The sequence below is a fragment of the Entelurus aequoreus genome, linkage group LG08 (assembly GCF_033978785.1).
Source record: "Entelurus aequoreus isolate RoL-2023_Sb linkage group LG08, RoL_Eaeq_v1.1, whole genome shotgun sequence".
Classification (NCBI taxonomy): Eukaryota; Metazoa; Chordata; class Actinopteri; order Syngnathiformes; family Syngnathidae; genus Entelurus; species Entelurus aequoreus.
Genome location: NC_084738.1, coordinates 25,491,665 through 25,512,985, shown reverse-complemented (window position 1 = coordinate 25,512,985; position 21,321 = coordinate 25,491,665). Strand labels below are relative to the sequence as shown.

At 42.2% G+C, this 21,321-nt stretch overlaps 2 protein-coding genes across 3 annotated transcripts; one reads left to right on the top strand and one right to left on the bottom strand.

Moving 5' to 3' along the window:
• The first annotated feature begins 6,597 nt into the window (after positions 1 to 6,597).
• Positions 6,598 to 14,154, top strand: bricd5 (BRICHOS domain containing 5). The gene is made up of 6 exons (XM_062054927.1): positions 6,598 to 6,724; positions 6,789 to 6,914; positions 6,972 to 7,124; positions 7,193 to 7,300; positions 10,467 to 10,617; positions 14,060 to 14,154. Exons 1-6 carry the CDS (start codon positions 6,665 to 6,667, stop codon positions 14,152 to 14,154), a joined length of 693 nt encoding a protein of 230 aa, XP_061910911.1. The 5' UTR covers positions 6,598 to 6,664.
• Positions 14,155 to 14,358: 204 nt separating this feature from the next.
• mlst8 (MTOR associated protein, LST8 homolog (S. cerevisiae)) lies at positions 14,359 to 21,282 on the bottom strand. 2 transcript variants are annotated; one of them, XM_062054924.1, is made up of 9 exons: positions 21,150 to 21,282; positions 20,793 to 20,946; positions 20,640 to 20,691; positions 20,213 to 20,375; positions 20,058 to 20,133; positions 19,029 to 19,181; positions 18,834 to 18,958; positions 15,534 to 15,697; positions 14,359 to 14,770 (listed from the first exon to the last, which is right to left on the bottom strand). In XM_062054924.1, the coding sequence occupies exons 2-9, from the start codon at positions 20,919 to 20,921 to the stop codon at positions 14,652 to 14,654; spliced, it is 981 nt and encodes a 326-aa protein (XP_061910908.1). In that variant the 5' UTR covers positions 20,922 to 20,946; positions 21,150 to 21,282; the 3' UTR covers positions 14,359 to 14,651. The 2 variants fall into 2 exon arrangements, with proteins under 2 accessions (XP_061910908.1, XP_061910910.1); XM_062054926.1 differs by having other exon boundaries at positions 20,793 to 20,942; positions 21,150 to 21,229.
• Positions 21,283 to 21,321: the final 39 nt, after the last annotated feature.

Sequence of the window (21,321 nt, the reverse complement as noted above, 5' to 3'; positions counted from 1 at the left end):
TGATGGTTTTCTTCTGGCGACTCGACCATGCAGCCCATTTTTCTTCAAGTGCCTCCTTATTGTGCATCTTGAAACAGCCACACCACACCAGACAGTCCTGTATTTCAGCTGAAGTTATTTGTGGATTTTTTATTATTATTATTAGCCTTTATTTAACCAGGTAAAATCCCATTGAGATCAAAGATCTCTTTTCCAAGGGAGACCTGGCCAAGAGGGCAGCAGCAAGGTTACATAAATACATAAAACATCACATTTACGACATTAAAACTTGCTCACATAACACATGTGCATACAGACAAGGTAGACTGCAGTCCTTTCACAGAAGCTTTAAACTCATTCAACGTAACAAGGGTTTAATATTCGATTGTAGGTTATTCCAAGCCTTCGCTGCTGAAAACCTAAATGCTTTCTTGCCCAGTTCAGTTCTTACTTTGGGGACGACAAATTGCAGAACATTCATTGAACGAAGATTGTGACTTCCTTGTTTCTTTGTTAAAAGACAAGACAGATAAGATGGAGTGATACCCAGAATGGTTTTGTAGATGAAAACATACCAATGATTGAGGCGTCGAGCACATAAAGATGTCCAGTTAACCATTGAGTATAATACGCAATGGTGAGTAAGGGGAGCGCAGTTGGTGATAAATCTCAGTGCACCGTGGTACACACTATCCAGCTTGGGGAGACAACCAGCAGTAGCATTCATGTACAACACATCTCCATAGTCAATAACAGGTAAGAAGGTTGTTTCCACCAATTTCTGTTTCACAGTAAAAGAAAAGCAAGACTTCTTTCTATAATAAAATCCCAGTAAAAGTTTCATTTTTTTTTACAACATACTGAATGTGCTCCTTAAAACTCAAGTGGTCATCAGTTAAAAATCCTAAATATTTAAAAGCACATACTGACATAATTTGTTGCCCATTTCTTGTTAAAATGTTCTCACACAGTGCTGATCTTACAGTTTTTGATGTGGTAAAGAACATACACTTTGTTTTCTCTGCATTTAAAACCAGTTGAAGATAGCAAAGTTGTTCTTGTACTCTGTCAAATGCATGTTGTAAATATCTAAAGGCCTCAGCAGGAGTGGGTGCTGTACAGTATATGACAGTATCATCAGCATAGAAATGGAAAGTTGAGTTCGGAATATTCTGTCCAAGATTATTTATGTAAATAGTGAATAATAATGGGCCCAACACAGAACCTTGAGGGACACCCTTTTTCACTTGCAGTATGTCCGAGGAGGAACCTTCTATCTGAACAGCCTGAGTTCTACTTGTGAGGTAATTTGCAAACAATCCAACTGCTTGCTGAGAAAAACCAATAGCTGAAAGACATTTGATTAAAATGACATGATCAACAGTATCCAATGCCTTTGAAAAGTCAATAAAGAGGGACAGACAGCACTGCTGCTTGTCAAGAGCTTCAGTTACATCATTTATAAACTTCATAGTAGCAGTAACAGTACTGTGATTTCTGCGAAAACCTGACTGAAATGGTGACAGAATAAAGTTGGTGTCCAAAAAGTCTTTTATCTGTTCACTGATAAGGGATTCAAGCACTTTTGCCAGAACAGAGAGTTTAGAGATCGGTCTGTAATTATTTAGATTACTAGGGTCACCTCCTTTTAATAGGGGGATTACAAGGGCAGATTTCCAATCCAAAGGGATTTCATTAGGGACGGCGTGGTGAAGTTGGTAGAGTGGCTGTGCCAGCAATCGGAGTGTTGCTGGTTACTGGGGTTCAATTCCCACCTTCTACCTTCCTAGTCACGTCCGTTGTGTCCTTGGGCAAGACACTTCACCCTTTGCCTCTGATGGCTGCTGGTTAGCGCCTTGCATGGCAGCTCCCGCCATCAGTGTGTGAATGTGTGTGTGAATGGGTAAATGTGGAAATACTGTCAAAGCGCTTTGAGTACCTTGAAGGTAGAAAAGCGCTATACAAGTATAACCCATTGATCATTTAATTTGAAATTAGAGTAAGGTTAAAAATGTGAGTCAGTGGTTCAGCTATAATTTCAGCTGCCAACTTTAAAAAGAGCGGCTCCAACTTATCTGAGCCAGCTGGCTTTCTAGGTTTAAGTTGCTTTAGAGCCCTCATGACCTCTGTTGTGGTAAAGGGCGTAAAGTTAAAAACCTGGGTATTTTCAACGGTTCTTTCCGGAGTTAGCGGAACTTCAGTAGAGTTGTCAGAGTTGTAGAGAAAACCAGAGGAAATAAAATGATTATTAAAATGACTACCCATTTCTTTGATTTTTCTTTGCATCTCGAACAATTTTCCTCCACCATTCTAACAAATGCACCCACGATCTCTGCATGGGTATTGCTGCCACAGAGCTAATTAAGGAGTCACGGCTTATATTCAGCTGGGAACGTAATAAACAATAAATAAACACAAGACGCATGTCCTTCAGACACAACACAATTAGGCTTCTTTTAATATAACACAAATCAACCCTACATAATAAATGACTTCCCCCTCCTGTCCATGGAACAAAATGCAACTTAACAGCATTCATTTGCAGAAGTTGGACTTCAGTGATGCCGGACTTCAATGATTACCTCTCAAAATACCATAATTGATGTCCCCACATGACCATTGCTGGAGAAATATACAGAAACACATTTACGCACTACTGGGCATTGAATTATCACCAACAGTGAAGAAAACGGGTTATTTTCTGGCGCATTTCAAAATCAATAAACCTGCACCAGCAATTAAAACATATCTTATGTACCACGTGGTACTGTCAAAATTTAAATAAAAAAAAAAACATTAAACGTGAAAAAATAAAGAAATTAAATATTTGAACTCACAATTTGTAGCACCCATTCAACGCCGTATAGCCCCTCGTAGTCGGTTGATTGGAGTGGAAATGGCGAGCATTTCCCCATTTCATCGCCGACATGGTCTCACAAGATGTAGTTTCTCTTTAAATATCCTTCTTGAAAATGGCGTTGCAAATAAATATCTGCCACCTAATCATTTTGTTCTCCTGCTAAATTGCAACTTGTGAATGGATACTCACGTTGGAATGACAAGTGAGTATCTAATCACAGTCTCGTTAACATCAGGCTACCTAGATGTGTGCCGTCCTGTTAGGCCAGCAGAGAAGGCCTTGCTGGCCCTGACGGCACACCCCTGGTAATCTGTCATTATGCATCTGTCATGTTTCCATGTAGGAGAAGCAGACATTTGGGCGTGGCTTTGCGGCTGAGGGGCCTGGAATTGGTGGAAAACTGTCATTTCTGTAAATATTCATCTGTATACTTGGCAAGAGATTTAGCGCTCACATTTAGATTTAGAATTAAAATATAGGTTTGGATTCAACATTTACCACTCACATTGAAATTTTAGATTTATATTTATTATTTATTTAAAAAAGATTTATTATTTAGTTTGAACTTAAACTGAATGAAAATGAGCTAAATGTGAGAAATACGTTAAATGTGAGACATATACCTGCTAGAAACTTTTACATTTGGCCCCCTCTTCCTCGCCTCCACCGCAGCAAATAAATTGTTATTTACAAACATCATCCCAGGAGATGAGGACTAGCTAAACACAGTGTAGCAAGTAACGCGCACCGCTAATTAGAGCTTTTGAATGTAAACAAAGGTGGGCGGACTGATACAAATATCAACACTAACACTATTGAGTAGTATAGTATCAGCTCGATACCACAGTGATTAAATTACGACTTTTTTTAGTATCAAAAAAACATCTTGTTATTTGTGTTGTTGTTTACAAACTCAGGAAATAAGTCCCTGGACACTGGAAGACTTTAAGGGTAAACATTTTTTTAAATTAATTGATATTGTTACACAACCATCCTGTGTTTTTGTCTGATTATAATTGTGATCAAAAATGTAATTATTCAATGATCTTTGGATATTTCTCATTGTCAAGAGCTCAAACCCCTCGTAAATGTTTTTGTGTGTCTGTATGTGGAGTAAAACTCTGGAACAAACTGGACTTACAACACAAGCAATGCCAAACTATTAATGGATTTTAAACACTATATTGCCAAAAGTATTTGGCCACCTGCATTGGTGAGGTCACACACTGATATTGGTCGAGAAGGTCTGGCTCTCAGTCGCCGTTCTAATTCATCCCAAAGGTGTTCTATCGCAGTGGTCCCCAACCACCGGACCACGGCCCGGTACCGGTCCGCGGACCGATTGGTACCGGGCCGCGCAAGAAATTTAAAAAAACAACTTTTTTTTTTTTTTTTTTTTTAAATTAAATCAACATAAAAAAACACAATATATACATTATATATCAATATAGATCAATACAGTCTGCAGGGATTCAGTCCGTAAGCACACATGATTGTATTTATTTATGAAAAAAACAAATCAAAAAAAAAAAAAAAAACCCTCCTCCCCCCACCCCCCGGTCCGTGGGACAAATTTTCAAGCGTTGACCGGTCCCCAGCTACAAAAAGGTTGTGGACCACTGTTCTATCGGGTTCAAGTCAGGACTCTGTGCAGGCCAGTCAAGTTCATCCACACCAGACTCTGTCATCCATGTCTTTATGGACCTTGCTTTGTGCACGGTCATGTTGGAAGAGGAAGGGGCCCGCTCCATACTGTTCCCACAAGGTTGGGAGCATGGAATTGTCCAAAATGTTTTGGCTAATTGGAAGGTCACATGATGTTTGGAGCTCTGTAGCAACTGACTGTGCAGAAAGTCGGCGACCTTTTCGCATTATGCGCTTCAGCATCCGCTGATCCCTCTCTGTCAGTTTACGTGGCCTACCACTTTGTGGCTGATTTGCTGTTGTTCCCAAACTCCTCCATTTTCTTATAATAAAGCCGACAGTTGACTTTGGAATATTTAGGAGCGAGGAAATTTCACGACTGGATTTGTTGCACAGGTGGCATCCTATGACAGTTCCATGCTGGAAATCACTGAGCTCCTGAGAGCGGACCATTCTTTCACAAATGTTTGTAGAAACAGTCTCCATGCCTAAGTGCTTGAGTCTATACACCTGTGGCCGGGCCAAGTGATTAGGACACCTGAATCTGATCATTTGGATGGGTGGCCAAATACTTTTGGCAATATAGCGTACTATACAAACATCGGGTCTGGTTCAAATATAGAGATGAGGGTCTTTAATTCGACTTGCTGTTGTACTCTGTCTCAAAGTGTTAATATGTGGTTAATGTTTCCTTACCTTTATTGTTATGTTGTCCCTTACCATTGTTGGTATATTCATTCTTCCTACATTGTTGATACAAATTATTGTTACAGTGTAATAATTATTGTTACCTGTGGTAATGTCACCATGATACAACATTTGTATTATAATCCTTGAAGAAAGTAACAGTAAAGCTCAAAGTATCAATCACTGAATGGAGAACTGGAGGTGGGATTAAATAAGTTATCTTCTTCTCACTCCCTTTCAGGCAAAACTGGATCATCTTGCTTATATGCTGTACATTACCTTTTGCATTATATTAATTCATATTATTTTGTGTTGCCTACCTCAGTGTTTTTCAATCTTTTCTGAGCCAAGGCACATTTTTTTCGTTGAAAAAACCCAGAGGCACACCACCAGCAGAAATCATTGAAAAATAAAACTCAGTAGCCGATGTTGACAGTAAAAAGTCGTTCTCGCAATTGTTGGACATGACTTTAAACCATAACCAAGCATGCATCACTATAGCTCTTGTCTCAAAGTAGGTGTACTGTCACAACCTGTCACATCACGCCGTGACTTATTTTGAGTTTTTTGCGGTTTTCCTGTGTGTAGTGTTTTAGTTCTTGTCTTGCGCTCCTATTTTGGTGGCTTTTTCCTGTTTTGTTGGTAGTTTCCTGTAGCAGTTTCATGTCTTCCTTGAACGCTATTCCCCTCACCTGCTTTGTTTTCGCAATCAAGACTATTTAAGTTGTGCGGATGCCATCCTTTTTTGTGTGGACATTGTTAATTGTCATGTCATGTTCGGATGTACATTGTGGACGCCGTCTGCTCCACACGCTGTAAGTCTTTGCTGTCGTCCAGCATTCTGTTTTTGTTTACTTTGCAGCCAGTTCAGTTTTAGTTTCGTTCTGCATAGCCTTCCCTAAGCTTCAATGCTTTTTCTTAGCGGCACTCGCCTTTTATTTATTTTTGGTTTAAGTGTTAGATACCTTTTTACCAGCACACTGCCTCCCGCATATTGTGATCACGACAAACCGTGTTCCCGACATCTACAAGGCAATTAGCTACCTGCTGCCACCTACTGATATGGAAGAGTATTACATGGTTACTCTGCCTGCTCTAGACAGCACCGACACTCAACAACGGCACATTTGCGGATTATAATTACTTGTGTGCAAAAAATATTTTTAACCCAATTACCGGTAGGTGAAATTACATAATCTCCCACGGCACACCCGACTGTGTACTTTTTTTAATGTCATTGCCTGAAACAAATGAATAAATGAATGAAAGGAAAAAATTAATCTGGTACATTTTAAGTATCAGCCTCTGTTACTACTTGGTATTTGATCATTACCCAAATTTGGGTTTTGGGGCGGGGGTGAAGTGGGAGGTCTCCGGGGGGATGAAGAGAGAGAAGCCATGCAGGTGAATGGGATCTCAGTCCAGCACTCGACATGACCACAGCTCGGTGGCGACAGCGCAGGAGAAGGGAGCCGAGCAGTTGAGTGAGGAGCCATGATGGGACACAGGATGCTGACATGTTGGAATGTTCCAGAGGGCACAGGATGCTGTATGGTAAGCACGTGTATTTCTCTACAGCGCACATTGCACTCAATCAATGGCGTGCGTGTGTCTCTAGAACGGCGGCTCATCGGCGAACATCCCGAAAAAAGTCATCTGTGTCAGCCTCTCCGCTTCCCTGCTCCTGATCCTCCTGACCCTGGGCCTGACTGGACAACTGGGGCTGCCTTATCTACACTCCCAGGTCTGATTGTAACCCCACCTGTGGCGCTCCTCGCCAAATTCATCGTCCCCGTTTTAGTCTTCACAGGCTGTCCGGATCATTGCTCCAGACCCGACCGGGGTCCTGCTCCTCAACCAGTCGGCGGTCGTGGACCAGCAGAACGGCCTAGTGACCTTTACTGTGACGTCGGGGATGAACCTCACATCCACCGTGCTCTTTGACATCAAACACGTACGTGTGGTAGCAGGACCGTACGAGGGAGAAGATGGCGTCTGAGACCCTTGTGTGTGTTTGCACAGGGCTTGATATGTTACCAACCGCTCCGCCAGGAGAGCTGCTTCCTGCGGACCATGGAAACATCCGACTACGAGGACGTGGACTCCTTACTTCAAGCGTCAGCACGCAAGGTAACACGGCGATTGAGGACAGTGCGGAATCACATCCCTCCATCTTTAAAGGAGGCTTGTGAAAACACGCTGAGACTTTTAAGGTTTCCGGACAAAAGGATCTCTTAAGAGTGCCTCTCTGCTGCTGGATTCCTTAAAACATCCGATCCCTGCAGCCTGGGATCTTCTTACAGAAGACCACAGCGACCCAGAGTCCGAGTCTGGGAGCACAAACAATGGCCTCACTGTGTGGGGGCTTTTTAGCTTTTAAGACTCCTTTTTTTTGCAGTGAAATGTAATATATCCAATCAGATGTTGTTGGCAATATAACCTTTAAAGAGATCATTAAATATTCAGCTTTATTCTTTTTTGTTTTTTAGGTCATTAGGTTTTTAATAAGATAAACCAATGCAAAATGATTGCCTTTTATAAAGACAATAACATTTTGATTAGTAGTGTCAGATAAGTATTGATTTATTTGTACAGTAGTACCTCAATCTACAACCTTACCTGGTTCCTTAAGGAAGCTCTTAGCTCAAAACACTTGTATCTCAAATTAACGTTTCTCATTGAAATGAATAGAAATCCATTGCAAAGCAAATTGCAAAGCATCCCAAATCAGCACACTTTTAACATGAACATGCCTTTTAAAATGAAAAAACTAACTTTAAAATAAGAAATGTCATATAAAAGCAATACATACGAATGTAATAATAACAAACATAATAGTTGTATGATATAATGTAATTATAATGTACAGTATTTACATTTCGGCTGCTTTTCTGTCAAACACACCATTAGCAGCGTTTTCATACTTTTATGGATAAATGTCCATCTTTTAGATGTATTATTTTAACATTCTTGGCTGGTGTTGGACTCATTCTGCCTCAGTATGGTGCAGACTAGCAGTGATGCGCTCCAATTGCTTCACCAAGTACACGTCATATTTTGGAGTATTTATTTCTGTAATTCAATGAATATCATCTTCTTCTTCTTCTCAGAACTTTTATTTCCACTCACCCTTCTTCCTTCCCATGGTTGAAAAAATTAAGTTGTGTCGATCTGTAGCTATAAGTTAATGCTAGCGTGTAGGACCAGATGTTTTGGACAGATCTGTGACATTTGCTAACCTGTGCTGAATTGGCCCCGCCCAAGTTGTCCAAATTTCAGCAAACTTGTCCCAGTCGTTTTGTGCTACAAAAATTTTCGTTTGTGCCCGTACGGTTTGTTAGTTATTAACATTTTATGGTATTAACGTGTTATTATCCATAACCAGGCAAAAGCTCTCCAAACTTGTCCCAACCGTTGGAGCTATAAAGTATTTAGGTATAATAGTTTTTAAGTTATGGTAAATGGTAAATGGGTTATACTTGTATAGCGCTTTTCTACCTTCAAGGTACTCAAAGCGCTTTGACAGTATTTCCACTTTCACCCATTCACACACACATTCACACACTGATGGCGGGAGCTGCCATGCAAGGCCCTAACCACGACCCATCAGGAGCAAGGGTGAAGTGTCTTGCTCAAGGACACAACGGACGTGACTAGGTTGGTAGAAGCTGGGGATCGAACCAGGAATCCTCAGGTTGCTGGCACGGCCACGCTCCCAACTGCACCATGCCGTCAGTTTTTGCCCGGACGGTTTGTAAGTTATTAACATTTTATAGTTTTATGTTATTACGTTTCATGATTTTTATGTTCATTAACATGTTATTAGATTATAAAGACCAAATTGAACAAATACCTGTCAACATTTGGTGCTTGTGCCTCACAGAGAAAAGGTCCTGGGTTCGATTCCCGGGCTATTCTTTCTTTTAAAATATAATGACTACACAACAGTGTTGTTGACGTTACAACAAAATAAGCTATGTAAAAACAGACCGGTTTGGGGATATTTTGAGGAGGTGGGGGGTTGGTTATGAATCATAATTTGTGAATAGCTTAAAAACTAAACTATTTAGACAAAACATTCTTGCAGCACAAACAACTGGTACAGGTGTGGGGAGATTTTGACATGGTTGTAGGGCTGGTTATGAATAACAATACGCTAATAACAAAAAAATTAGTAAAATGTTAATAACTTCAAAAACGCAACGGCGCAATCCAAAATGTTTGCAGCACAAACCAGCAGCAACGTAGCACAAATGTTTAGGTAGATTTAGTGTGGGGTGGGGGTGGGTGGGCCACTTGACACATGTGAATCACAAAACGTTAATAACTTAAAAACTACAATTGTTAAGACCAAAACATTTTGCAGCACAAACGAATGGGACGAGTTTGGGGAGATTTTGACATATTTAGGGTCTCGTCATTGTTAATATGACCTAAATTACACGTTAATAACAAAAAAAAACTTAAATAACTTAAAAACCATAATGACACTGTCAATATTTTTTGCAGCACAAATAAATGGGACGAGTGTGGGTAGATTGCAACATAGTTAGAGCCTAGCCATGGGTAATAACACATTGATTGTACGTAAATAACATAAAATGTTAACTTAAAAACTATAATAGTTGGACCATAAAAAAACGAATGGAACAAGTTTGGGTGATTTTGACAAGGTGGGAGGTGGGGTCAGAAAATATATTTTAGAATAACTTAAAAACCGTAAAGTTAAAGTACCACTTCACACACACACTAGGTGTGATGAAATTATCCTCTGCATTTGACCCATCCCATTGTTCCACCCCCTGGGAGGTGAGGGGAGCAGTGAGAAGCAGCGGTGGCCGAGCCCGGAAATCATTTTTGGTGATTTAACCCCCAATTCCAACCCTTGATGCTGAGTGCCAAGCAGGGAGGTAATGGGTCCCATGTTTATAGTCTTTGGTATGATTCGGACGGGGTTTGAACTCACAACCTACCGATCTCAGGGCGGACACTCTAACCACTAGGCCACTGAGTAGGTTGTAACGGCAGTTTGCAGAACAAACGTACAGTAGCACAGACTATTGGGTGAAGGTGGGGCTGGGCCAACTTCACACAGGTCCTTTGCTATGCCAACTGATGGCGGGGATGCTTGTTACTCAAATTTCTGCTTGCAACTCAAAGCATGACAATTAGCCAAGAGACGGCCGTTATCTCAAAACACTCCTGAGTTGAGGTACCACTGTATTTGTAGTTTTATCCTCCTGAGATATTTATCTTAGCATAGCTGCAGTTTGAATCTTTGTACTTTTCTGTCCAGAGTGACTTGCAGCTGTCTGTGAATGAGACCCAGAGGCGCACAGAGTTCTTAGGGGTTCTGGCTGCCAGTCAGGCTGACATGACCACCATGGAGGAACCCTTCCAAGTCCTATGTCGGGACAGAACCATCCACTGGACCAAGAGGGCTGACGGTAAAGGCTCATTTAGTAGCATCAGGGGCGAGGCTTGTTCAATGAAAGTAGCAGTTATTATTGTTAGGTTATGTATTGGCTGGGGGTGCAGCCATTGTCGCCTGTTCATTGCACTCGGCTCAGCAATGCATCGCGAGACGGTTGCTAACTCTTCTCAGTGCTTCATTGTGTGTTTTTGCACATTTATTTGCTTGTTTGTTTATGTGTCTGTTAGTTAGCAACATAGCTCAAAAAGTTTTTGGGGGATAAGACTTGCTCAAGAAATGTCAGAAATGGGATAAGGAACAAGTGACTAGAATTTAAGGTTATGTTGATCACAGTCTGGATTTAATATTGTTTAAAAACGGATTCTTTACTTTCGGGAGATTCCGATGGCTTTTCAAGGTGACTGTGGTAGAAAAAAATTCCGCCAAGTAGGAATTATTGATTATTACCTAATATCTTCAGAGCAAGCGCATAAAAAAACTGTTTACGACCTTCGAAATAAAATTCCTAACATGAAGTTGGCACGTAGTGTAAGTCGTAAATAAATATAGAGTACAATAATTTGCAAATCCTTTTCAACCTATTTTCAGTTGAATAGACTGCAAAGACAAGATACTTAACATTCGAACTGGTAAACTTTTGTTATGTTTTGCAAATATTAGCTCATTTGGAATTTGATGCTTGCAACATGGTTCAAAAAAGCTGGCACAAGTGGCAAAAAGACTGAGAAAGTTGAGGAATCCTCATCAAACACTTATTTGGAACATCCCACAGGTGAACAGGCAAATTGGGAACAGGTGGGTGCCATGATTGGGTATAAAAGCAGTTTCCATGAAATGCTCAGTCATTCACAAACAAGGATGGGGCGAGGGTCATCACTTTGTGAACAAATGTGTGAGCAAATTGTCAAAAAGTTTAAGAACAACATTTCTCAACGAGCTATTGCAAGGAATTGAGGGATTTCACCATCTACCATCCTTAATATCATCAAAAGATTCAGAGGATCTGGAGAAATCACTGCACGTAAGCAGCAAGGCTGAAAATCAACATTAAATGCCCATGACCTTCGATCCCTCAGGCGGTACTGCATCAAAAAGCGACATCAGTGTGTAAAGGGTATCACCACATGGGCTCAGGAACCCTTCAGAAAAAGCACTGTCAGTAACTACAGTTCATCTGTAAGTGCAAGTTAAAACTCTACTATGCAAAGCCAAAGCCATTTATCAACAACACCCAGAAATTCCGCCGGCTTCGCTGGGCACAAGCTCTTCTAAGATGGACTGATGCAAAGTGGAAAAGTGTTCTGTGGTCTGACGAGTCCACATTTCAAATTGTTTTTGGAAACTGTGGACGTCTTGTCCGCCGGACCAAAGAGGAAAAGAACCATCCGGACAGGCGCAAAGTTCAAAAGTCAGCATCTGTGATGGTATGGGGGTGTATTAGTGCCCAAGGCATGGGTAACTTGCACATCTGTGAAGGCACCATTAATGCTGAACGGTACATACAGGCTTTAGAGCAACATATGTTGCCATCCAAGCAACGTTATCATGGACGCCCCTGCTTATTTCAGCAAGACAACTTTTTTGCAATGTGTTGCTGCCATTCAATTTTAAGTTGATTAAATAATCAAAAAATAATAATTTCTCAGTTCGAACATTAAATATCTTGTCTTTGCAGTGTATTCAATTGAATATAAGTTGAAAAGGATTTGCAAATCTTTGTATTCTGTTTTTATTTATGAATTTCACAACGTGCCAACTTCACTGGTTTTGGGTTTTGTATATATATGCACAAATATATATATATATATATATATATATATATATATATATATATATATATATATATATATATATATATATATATATATATATATATATATATACACACACATAAATACATACATATTAGAGATGCGCGGTTTGCGGACACAACCGCGGAGTCCGCGGATAGTCCGCGGGTCGGGCGGATCCATGACGATATTAATAGATTTTAATTAGATTCGGGCGGGTGGCGGTTGAACCCATTCTCTCAAATGTCTGCTGATTTTCACCCAATCAACAAGAATAAGGGCGTGCCGTGTTAGTACTGCCTTTATCACCCTCTACAACATGTTTAGCCAGCGTGCTAGCCCAGCCACATGTTGTATGCAGCATCTGCTTGCTCACGTAAGTGACAGAAAGGCATACTTGGTCCACAGCCATACAGGTTACACTGACGGTGACCGTATAAAACAACTTTAACACTCTTAATATGTGCCACACTGTGAATCCACACCAAACAAGAATACCAAATACCCAGAACACCTTGCAGTCCTAACTCTTTCTGGCTGAAATATTTTTTGATAAAGTGTTAGTTCGGTTGGATGGCGGGTGGATGACGACTTTTGTGATGCGGATGCGGATGAAATAATTGCCTATCCGCGCATTTCTAATACATATACATACACACACACACACGTATATATACACACATATATTCTTATATACATACACACACACACACACACACGCACTCAGGCGCCTCAGGAGTGGGAAGCAGTGGGGTGGTGGTTCCCCTCTTTAGGAAGGGGAACCAGAGGGTGTGTTCTAACTATCGTGGGATCACACTCCTCAGCCTTCCCGGTAAGGTCTATTCAGGTGTACAGGAGAGTAGGTTATGCCCGATAGTAAAACCTCAGATTCAGGGAGAGCAGTGTGGTTTTTGTCCTGGTCGTGGAACTGTGGACCAGCTCTGTACTCTCGGCAAGGTTCTTGAGGGTGCATGGGAGTTTACCCAACCAGTCTACATGTGCTTTGTGGAGTTGGAGAAGGCAATCGACCGTGTCCCCCAGGAAGTCCTGTGGGGAGTGCTCAGAGAGTATGGGGTATCAGACTGTCTAATTGTGGCGGTCCACTCCCTGTACGATCAGTGTCAGAGCTTGATCCGCATTGCCCGCAGTAAGTCAGACACGTTTCCAGAGAGGGCTGGACTTTGTCACCGATCCTGTTCATAACTTTTATGGACAGAATTTCTAGGCGCAGCCAGGGGGCTGAGGGGATCCGGTTTGGTGGCTGCAGGATTAGGTCTCTGCTTTTTGCAGACGATGTGGTGCTGATGGCTTCATCTGGCCAGGATCTCCTGCACTCACTGGATCGGTTCGCAGCAGAGTGTGAAGCGACTGGGATGGGAATTAGCACCTCCGAGTCCGAGTCCATGGTTCTTGCCTGGAAAAGGGTGGAGTGCCATCTCCGGGTTGGGGAGGAGATCCTGCCCCAAGTGGAGGAGTTCAAGTACCTCAGAGTCTTGTTCATGAGTGAGGGAGGAGTGGATCGTGAGATCGACAGGCGGATCGGTACGGCGTCTGCAGTAATGCGTACACTGTATCGATCTGTCGATAAAAAGGAGCTGAGCCAGAAGGCAAAGCTCTTAATTTACTGGACTACATGGTCGTCTACAACCTTGTCTCCTTTCTTAGGGCCAGGCAAACAGAGGCTGGTGTACTTCTGCATCGACATTTGCTTTCCCAACAACATCTGTGTGTCCGTGTGCTTCTACTACCTGCCTGACTGACGGCTCATCAGGGGAAGTCAGTTTTAGATTGCTTATAAGACTGGGAAGAAAAAAAAACAGTTGTTGGGATGAATTACAAAAAATTGGTATTGCTTCTCCATTTGTACTTCCTGTAACCATTGTAATGCAACGTCACACGTCTGTGCCAATAATAAACGCTGGGTGTCTTGCTAGTTTTTTGTTTCTTTTAATTGAAAAACAAAGCATGTATGATTGTTTTAATGTCCTTTTAACACGCCCTCATTAATTTTTTGAAAAGCTTCACACACTATTTTTGGGGGCTATACACACACACCACAGTTTGTATTAAAACCAGTTAATGGTGCACCTCTTATATAGTTAGTAGTAAATACTACCGTTTATAATTGTGTCCATAAGGTGGATAATGTCTTGCAGGTTTTTTAAGGTGATCGTATACCAAGAGGCGTGTACCAGTTTTCTCCTTGGCCGTCTCGTTTTCAGCGTTACAGTCCTTTTTTCTCCCACCCTCCTGCTCTTCAGGTCAGCACACTGTCATTAAAGGCCAGACACACCACAGCCTTCTGGTGGCCGCTGTACTCTCTCTTGATCTCCCCGGTCTCCACACACCACAGACGGGCCAGGTTGTCCGAGGAAGCTGCGAAGAAACATTTAATTTATATTGCAGTATTGATCCGAACATAAGTCTCATATTCAGTGTTTAGAGATTAATACAAATAAACTTGAGTCAGAGCTTTTGTTCCTGTCAAACATGAATCAGTGAGCCAGATTGGCAACTGCTGAAAAAAAAACAGGTGTCCTGAAGGTTTTAGAAAGTTACTGAACAACATAGGCGTTATGATTAGTTATATTCTAATATGATGATCAATGAAGCTGAGTCATTAAACAACTGTCAAACAGCAAATAAATATGATATACTTTTTTGTGTAATCCACCAATTATAACAAAATGTAGTTCTATTGTCTGCAAATAATACACTTTCAAGGGGAACTGCCTTTTTTATTTTTTTAAATCATTCACAATCCTATAAGACAGGGGTGCCAGAAAATGGCCAGGACACCAAAAGACATACGTGTTCTTGTCTCATAAAGATTGTAAATGATAGGGTTCCTTTAGGTCCTTTGTAACTTTACAAATGTTGTTTATATAGAGATTGAACAATTTTGGTCCCGGTATCGATCCCTGGGGTACGCCGCAACATATATTTAAAGCTGCAGATGTTTGTTCGTCGAGCTTCACGTATTACTACGATTCTAATTTGTTAATTAAGATATGATTAATTGTGTCAAATGCTTTGGTTAGGTACATAAACACTGCAGCTGCACACTGTTTACCATCTATTGCACTGGTCATTTACGTGAAAGATAAACTTAAAGTGTATTTAAAATGCCACACTTTACCTGTGACGATATACTGCGAGTCCCCCGAGAAGGCGCAGTCCCACATCCAGCCTCTTGATGTCTCTCCAGGATTGTTGCTCTTGATGCTCAGCTCTGTCATGAGGGAGAAGTTGGACGTCCTCCAGATCTTGCAGGTCTGATCAGCGGAGCAGGTGGCCAACAGACTAAAGATGACAACATAAAATGCTACAAGATCTGTGTAGATGTTTCCCTCTCTTTAAATTGGACATGGTTTCATGTTTTAATGGTGACTGTATTTGAAAGTGGTTTGACGACGCTCAACATTTATCAGCAGAAAGACGCTTCATAGATGTGATGCTGTGTCACTGCATTTTTGTGAGTACAATATAGTATGCTCTTAGCCTGTAATTGTTTTGTTTATTATAAACAAGAGACCTCGGTGGCAAGGCCCCGGGGGTAGATGAGATCCGCCCGGAGTTCCTTAAGGCTCTGGATGCTGTGGGGCTGTCTTGGTTGACAAGACTCTGCAGCATCGCGTGCACATCGGGGGCGGTACCTCTGGATTGGCAGACCGGGGTGGTGGTTCCTCTCTTTAAAAAGGGGAACCGGAGGGTGTGTTTTAACTATCGTGGGATCACACTCCTCAGCCTTCCCAGTAAGGTCTATTCAGGTGTGCTGGAGAGGAGGATACGCCGGATAGTCGAACCTCGGATTCAGGAGGAACAGTGTGGTTTTCGTCCTGGTCGTGGAACTGTGGACCAGCTCTATACTCTCGGCAGGGTCCGTGAGGGTGCATGGGAGTTTGCCCAACCAGTCTACATGTGTTTTGTGGACTTGGAGAAGGCATTCGACCGTGTCCCTCGGGAAGTCCTGTGGGGAGTGCTCAGAGAGTATGGGGTATCGGACTGTCTGATTGTGGCGGTCCGCTCCCTGTATGATCAGTGCCAGAGTTTGGTCCGCATTGCCGGCAGTAAGTCGGACACGTTTCCAGTGAGGGTTGTACTCCGCCAAGGCTGCCCTTTGTCACCGATTCTGTTCATAACTTTTATGGACAGAATTTCTAGGCGCAGTCAAGGCGTTGAGGGGATCTGGTTTGGTGGCTGCAGGATTAGGTCTCTGCTTTTTGCAGATGATGTGGTCCTGATGGCTTCATCTGGCCAGGATCTTCAGCTCTCGTTGGATCGGTTCGCAGCTGAGTGTGAAGCGACTGGGATGAGAATCAGCACCTCCAAGTCCGAATCCATGGTTCTCGCCCGGAAAAGGGTGGAGTGCCATCTCCGAGTTGCGGAGGAGACCCTGCCCCAAGTGGAGGAGTTCAAGTACCTCGGAGTCTTGTTCACGAGTGAGGGAAGAGTGGATCGTGAGATCGACAGGCGGATCGGTGCAGCGTCTTCAGTAATGCGGACGCTGTATCGATCCGTTGTGGTGAAGAAGGAGCTGAGCCGGAAGGCAAAGCTCTCAATTTACCGGTCGATCTACGTTCCCATCCTCACCTATGGTCATGAGCTTTGGGTTATGACTGAAAGGACAAGATCACGGGTACAAGCGGCCGAAATGAGTTTCCTCCGCCGGGTGGCGGGGCTCTCCCTTAGAGATAGGGTGAGGAGCTCAAAGTAAAGCCGCTGCTCCTCCACATCGAGAGGAGCCAGATGAGGTGGTTCGGGCATCTGGTCAGGATGTCACCCGAACGCCTCCCTAGGGAGGTGTTTAGGGCACGTCCGACCGGTAGGAGGCCACGGGGAAGACCCAGGACACGTTGGGAAGACTATTTTCTCCCGGCTGGCCTGGGAACGCCTTGGGATCCCCCGGGAGGAGCTGGACGAAGTGGCTGGGGAGAAGGAAGTCTGGGCTTCCCTGCTTAAGCTGCTGCCCCCGCGACCCGACCTCGGATAAGCGGAGGAAGATGGATGGATAAACAAGAGACATTATAGGGGTTACAGTACCAGCGATAGGAATTTTTAGAGCTTTTTATGTGTGCATACTTTATTCACGGTTTGTCGCCGATTGCTGAGGGTCTCTTGAAATACAACGTCCTTGAATAGAAAAGGATACACTTTATCCAAATTGTTGGGTTTACAAAGATAATAGTTTAATTTCCAGACAGCCCAAATATTAATGTTGACAAAGCTTCCTAAAGCTAATACATAATTAATTATGACGTTTTTGAGGAGGCAGACACAACAGATGTGACAATAGCGAACGAATCAAGTCTTTTGAACGGCTTATGGACTGGATTTTGAACTAGAAAATGAGTCAGTCAAAGGAAAAAAGCAGCAATTAGATGAACTTTTACGCTTATTGTTCTGATGTGGGTACCGTATGTAAAGTAGTTAATGCGTATACACACACTAGGTAGGGTAGTACAATTTTGGATTTACATTTTTATGCTAGTTTTATTTTATTCTTTATTCTTACCTATTATTTGTGGATTTTTTTAAGTGCCCTGTGGTACTTTTTTTTTTAGGTGAGGGAAAATTCTAAATAGTAATTTTACTAGGGCTGCAACTATCGTTTATCCCACTAATCAAGTAATCTATCAATTAGTTTGTATGATTTATCAGATAAAACACATTTTATAGTGTGTTTTTAGGGGAAAATAGGTGAAATAAAAGATTTTCTGCTTGACATAACCGTTATTCTTTTGTTATAATAAATGCACAACATCAAGATTGAAATTGCATTTAACATCCATTCATCCATTTTCTACCGCTTGTCCCTTTTTGGGTCGCGGGGGTGCTGGAGCCTATCTCAGCTGCATTCAGGCAGAAGGTGGAGTACACCCTAGACAAGTCGCGAATTAAAACATCATACGCTGTTAGCTGCCACACAGATCATGGCGCCTACACACCACTGCTCTTGTGCGCTCTATTGATGCTGCCGTGTGGAAACTAGGTCCATGTATGTAAAGTTCCGGGCATGCCATGCATTCTGGATTTAATCTTTTTTTTAATAAATGTATCTATTAAACATTTAATTAATGCAACAATATTTTAATCAAAGCTTCTTTTTTTTTTCCAATCAAATAATCGTTGCAGCCTAAATGTTATTATCTGAACATGTGATATGGCACCAGCTTTATGGGATATTTTCAATGAAAACACAACACAAATAAAATTATAGTCAACATTTCAAAATAATTCTCACTAATAGAATAAAACTGGTGTAATTGAAAGGATTTTGTTCCACATCTTATCATTATAACTGCTACCCGTGATTGTCAGTTTGATTAGGAAAAAAAAGGTTAAAAGAATAACCGCAATAATGAGCCAGTCTTTTGTTCGGCTCTTTGAAAGGAACAGCCCCTCAAGAGCCATAAATCCAAATCTAGCAGATACTCACGTGGAATCAGGGCTAAACTTGCAGCGCAGAGAGTAGCGTTTGTGCGCAGGGATCTTAGTTTTGGGAATGAGCTGCGTCACCTCGTCTCCTACACCTCCAGCAACGTTCCACACGTAGCAATTCCCCTGCAAAGGAGGACGACTGGTTGATGAGGCCGTTGTTTATTTTGAAAGACGATTATGTTGAGTGACTGACGGAGCTGTTGACGGCCGCCATGTAACTGGCGTCCGGGTCGATGTGAACAGCGTTGATCGACACTTCTGGCTCGGGAATCAGCTGCTCATTGTGGTCCGTCTTCAGATCCCAAATATGTATCACACCACTCTGGTCTCCAACTATTAGCTCCGCCTAAAACAACACAGGGTTGGCGTTACTGAAATTAAAATTATCGGCAGATAAATGCTTTAAAATGTAATATCGGAAATTATCAGTGTCGGTTTCAAAAAGTAAAATTCATGACTTTTTAAAACGCCGCTGTGTACATGGACGTAGGGAGAAGTACAGAGCGCCGATAAACTGCCTTTGCGTGCCGGCCCAGTCACATAATATCTACGGCTTTTCACACACACACAAGTGAATGCAAGGCTTACTTGGTCAATAGCCATACAGGTCACACTGATGGTGACCGTCACACTGTGAACCCACACCAAACAAGAATGACAAACACATTTCGGGAGAACATCCGCTCCGTAACACAACATAAACACAACAGAACAAATACCCAGAACCCCTTGCAGCACTAACTCTTCCGGGACGCTACAATATACACCCCTGCTACCCCCTAGTCCCCCCACCTCAACCCCGCCCACCTCAACCTCCTCATGCTCTCTCAGGGAGACCTTATCCCAAATTCCAAGCTGCTGTTCTGAGGCATGTTAAAGAAAATAATACACTTTGTGACTTCAATAATAAATATGGCAGTGCCATGTTGGCATTTTTTCCCAAAACTTGAGTTGATTTATTTTGGAAAACCTTGTTACATTGTTTAATGCATCCAGCGGGGCATCACAACAAAATTAGGCATAATAATGTGCTAATTCTACGACTGTATATATCGGTATCGGTTGATATCGGAATCGGTAATTAAGAGTTGGACGATATCGGAATATCGGATATCGGCAAAAAAGCCATTATCGGACATCTCTAGCTGTAACATAACAAAATGTGGAAAAAGTGAATCTCTGTGAATACTTCCCGGATACACTGTAAAAGTGAATGTTCTACCTGGTTTGGATGAAGGCACACACAGTTGATTGGCGCGTTGACCTGGAAGATCCTCTGACATTGTAGATTTCGTGACCTTATGGGGGATTATTGAATGAATGACAACAATGATAACATTACACGTTTCCACATGTAGGTGTATTCCAGTGGTGTACCTCAGGTCCCAGATACGAGCCATGCAATCTTCTCCTCCTGTGTACATCCAGCGCCCATCTTCATGGAAGCCCACAGACGTGATGTTCTTGCTCACGCCGTCATAGTTAATCACCGGGTTGGGGTTGTTGGAGTTCAGATCGTACATGCGGATGTGCTGATAACCTTAAAAAGGACAGTTGGATTGAATGCAGTACCGTATTTTCCGCACTATAAGGCGCACCTAAAAACCTCCAATTTTCTCAAAAGCTGACAGTGCGCCTTATATATGGACCAATATTGAGCCACAACAGGTTTCGCAACTACGGGATGCATAAAGTAACCCCAGCCTCTACTGTAGCGTCTATTCTATGCACCTTATAATGCGGTGCGCCTTATAGTGCGGAAAATACGGTACATCATGTATTTTTTTTTCGTCAAACAACTAACCTGCAGCAGCAATCATACTCCTGTCAGGTGTTATTTCAAGTGAATTCACTTGCTGGGAAGAAATAGTTAAGACATTATTTAAGAACAATTATGAACCCCCAACACTTGTCTCCTTGCCAACCGGAAGTGTGCTGCTAGCCAATTAAAGGATACAGAGTCCTGGTGCTGGACTGTCCGGGTGCAGATCCCGCTGTGGGCCTGCCAGAAGCGGACTGTGTGGTCGTACCCAGCCGTGGCTAGAATGACCGGGTCGCTGCCCACAGTCCCTTGATTCACGTTCATGTTGTAGTGCTCGCTACCACCCTGGCTTAAAGTAAAACGTACAACAAAACACATGCGATGTTAATGTTGTATTTGACATAAACATGACTAAATATCTAGTAAGCTAACGAGTAGCGTAGCGCTGCTAAATGAGTAAGACAAGTTAATATGTATCATTTTACAAAATGAGATGTGAATATTACTAATTGAAAGTTAAAATTTAGGAAATATACATTATGTTGCGATTACCTTGAACGGTTAGTGCAGCGGGTAGGCTCCTCGTACGTTATTGTAAACAGTTCCCTCTAGCAACACGTATGAATGCAAAGGTTCCGCTTTTACCGTGCTGCCATCTGCTGGCTCCTCTTTTTAAATGACAAGCTAATTCAAAAAATGAAAGCAAATGTGCATTTCTTCATTA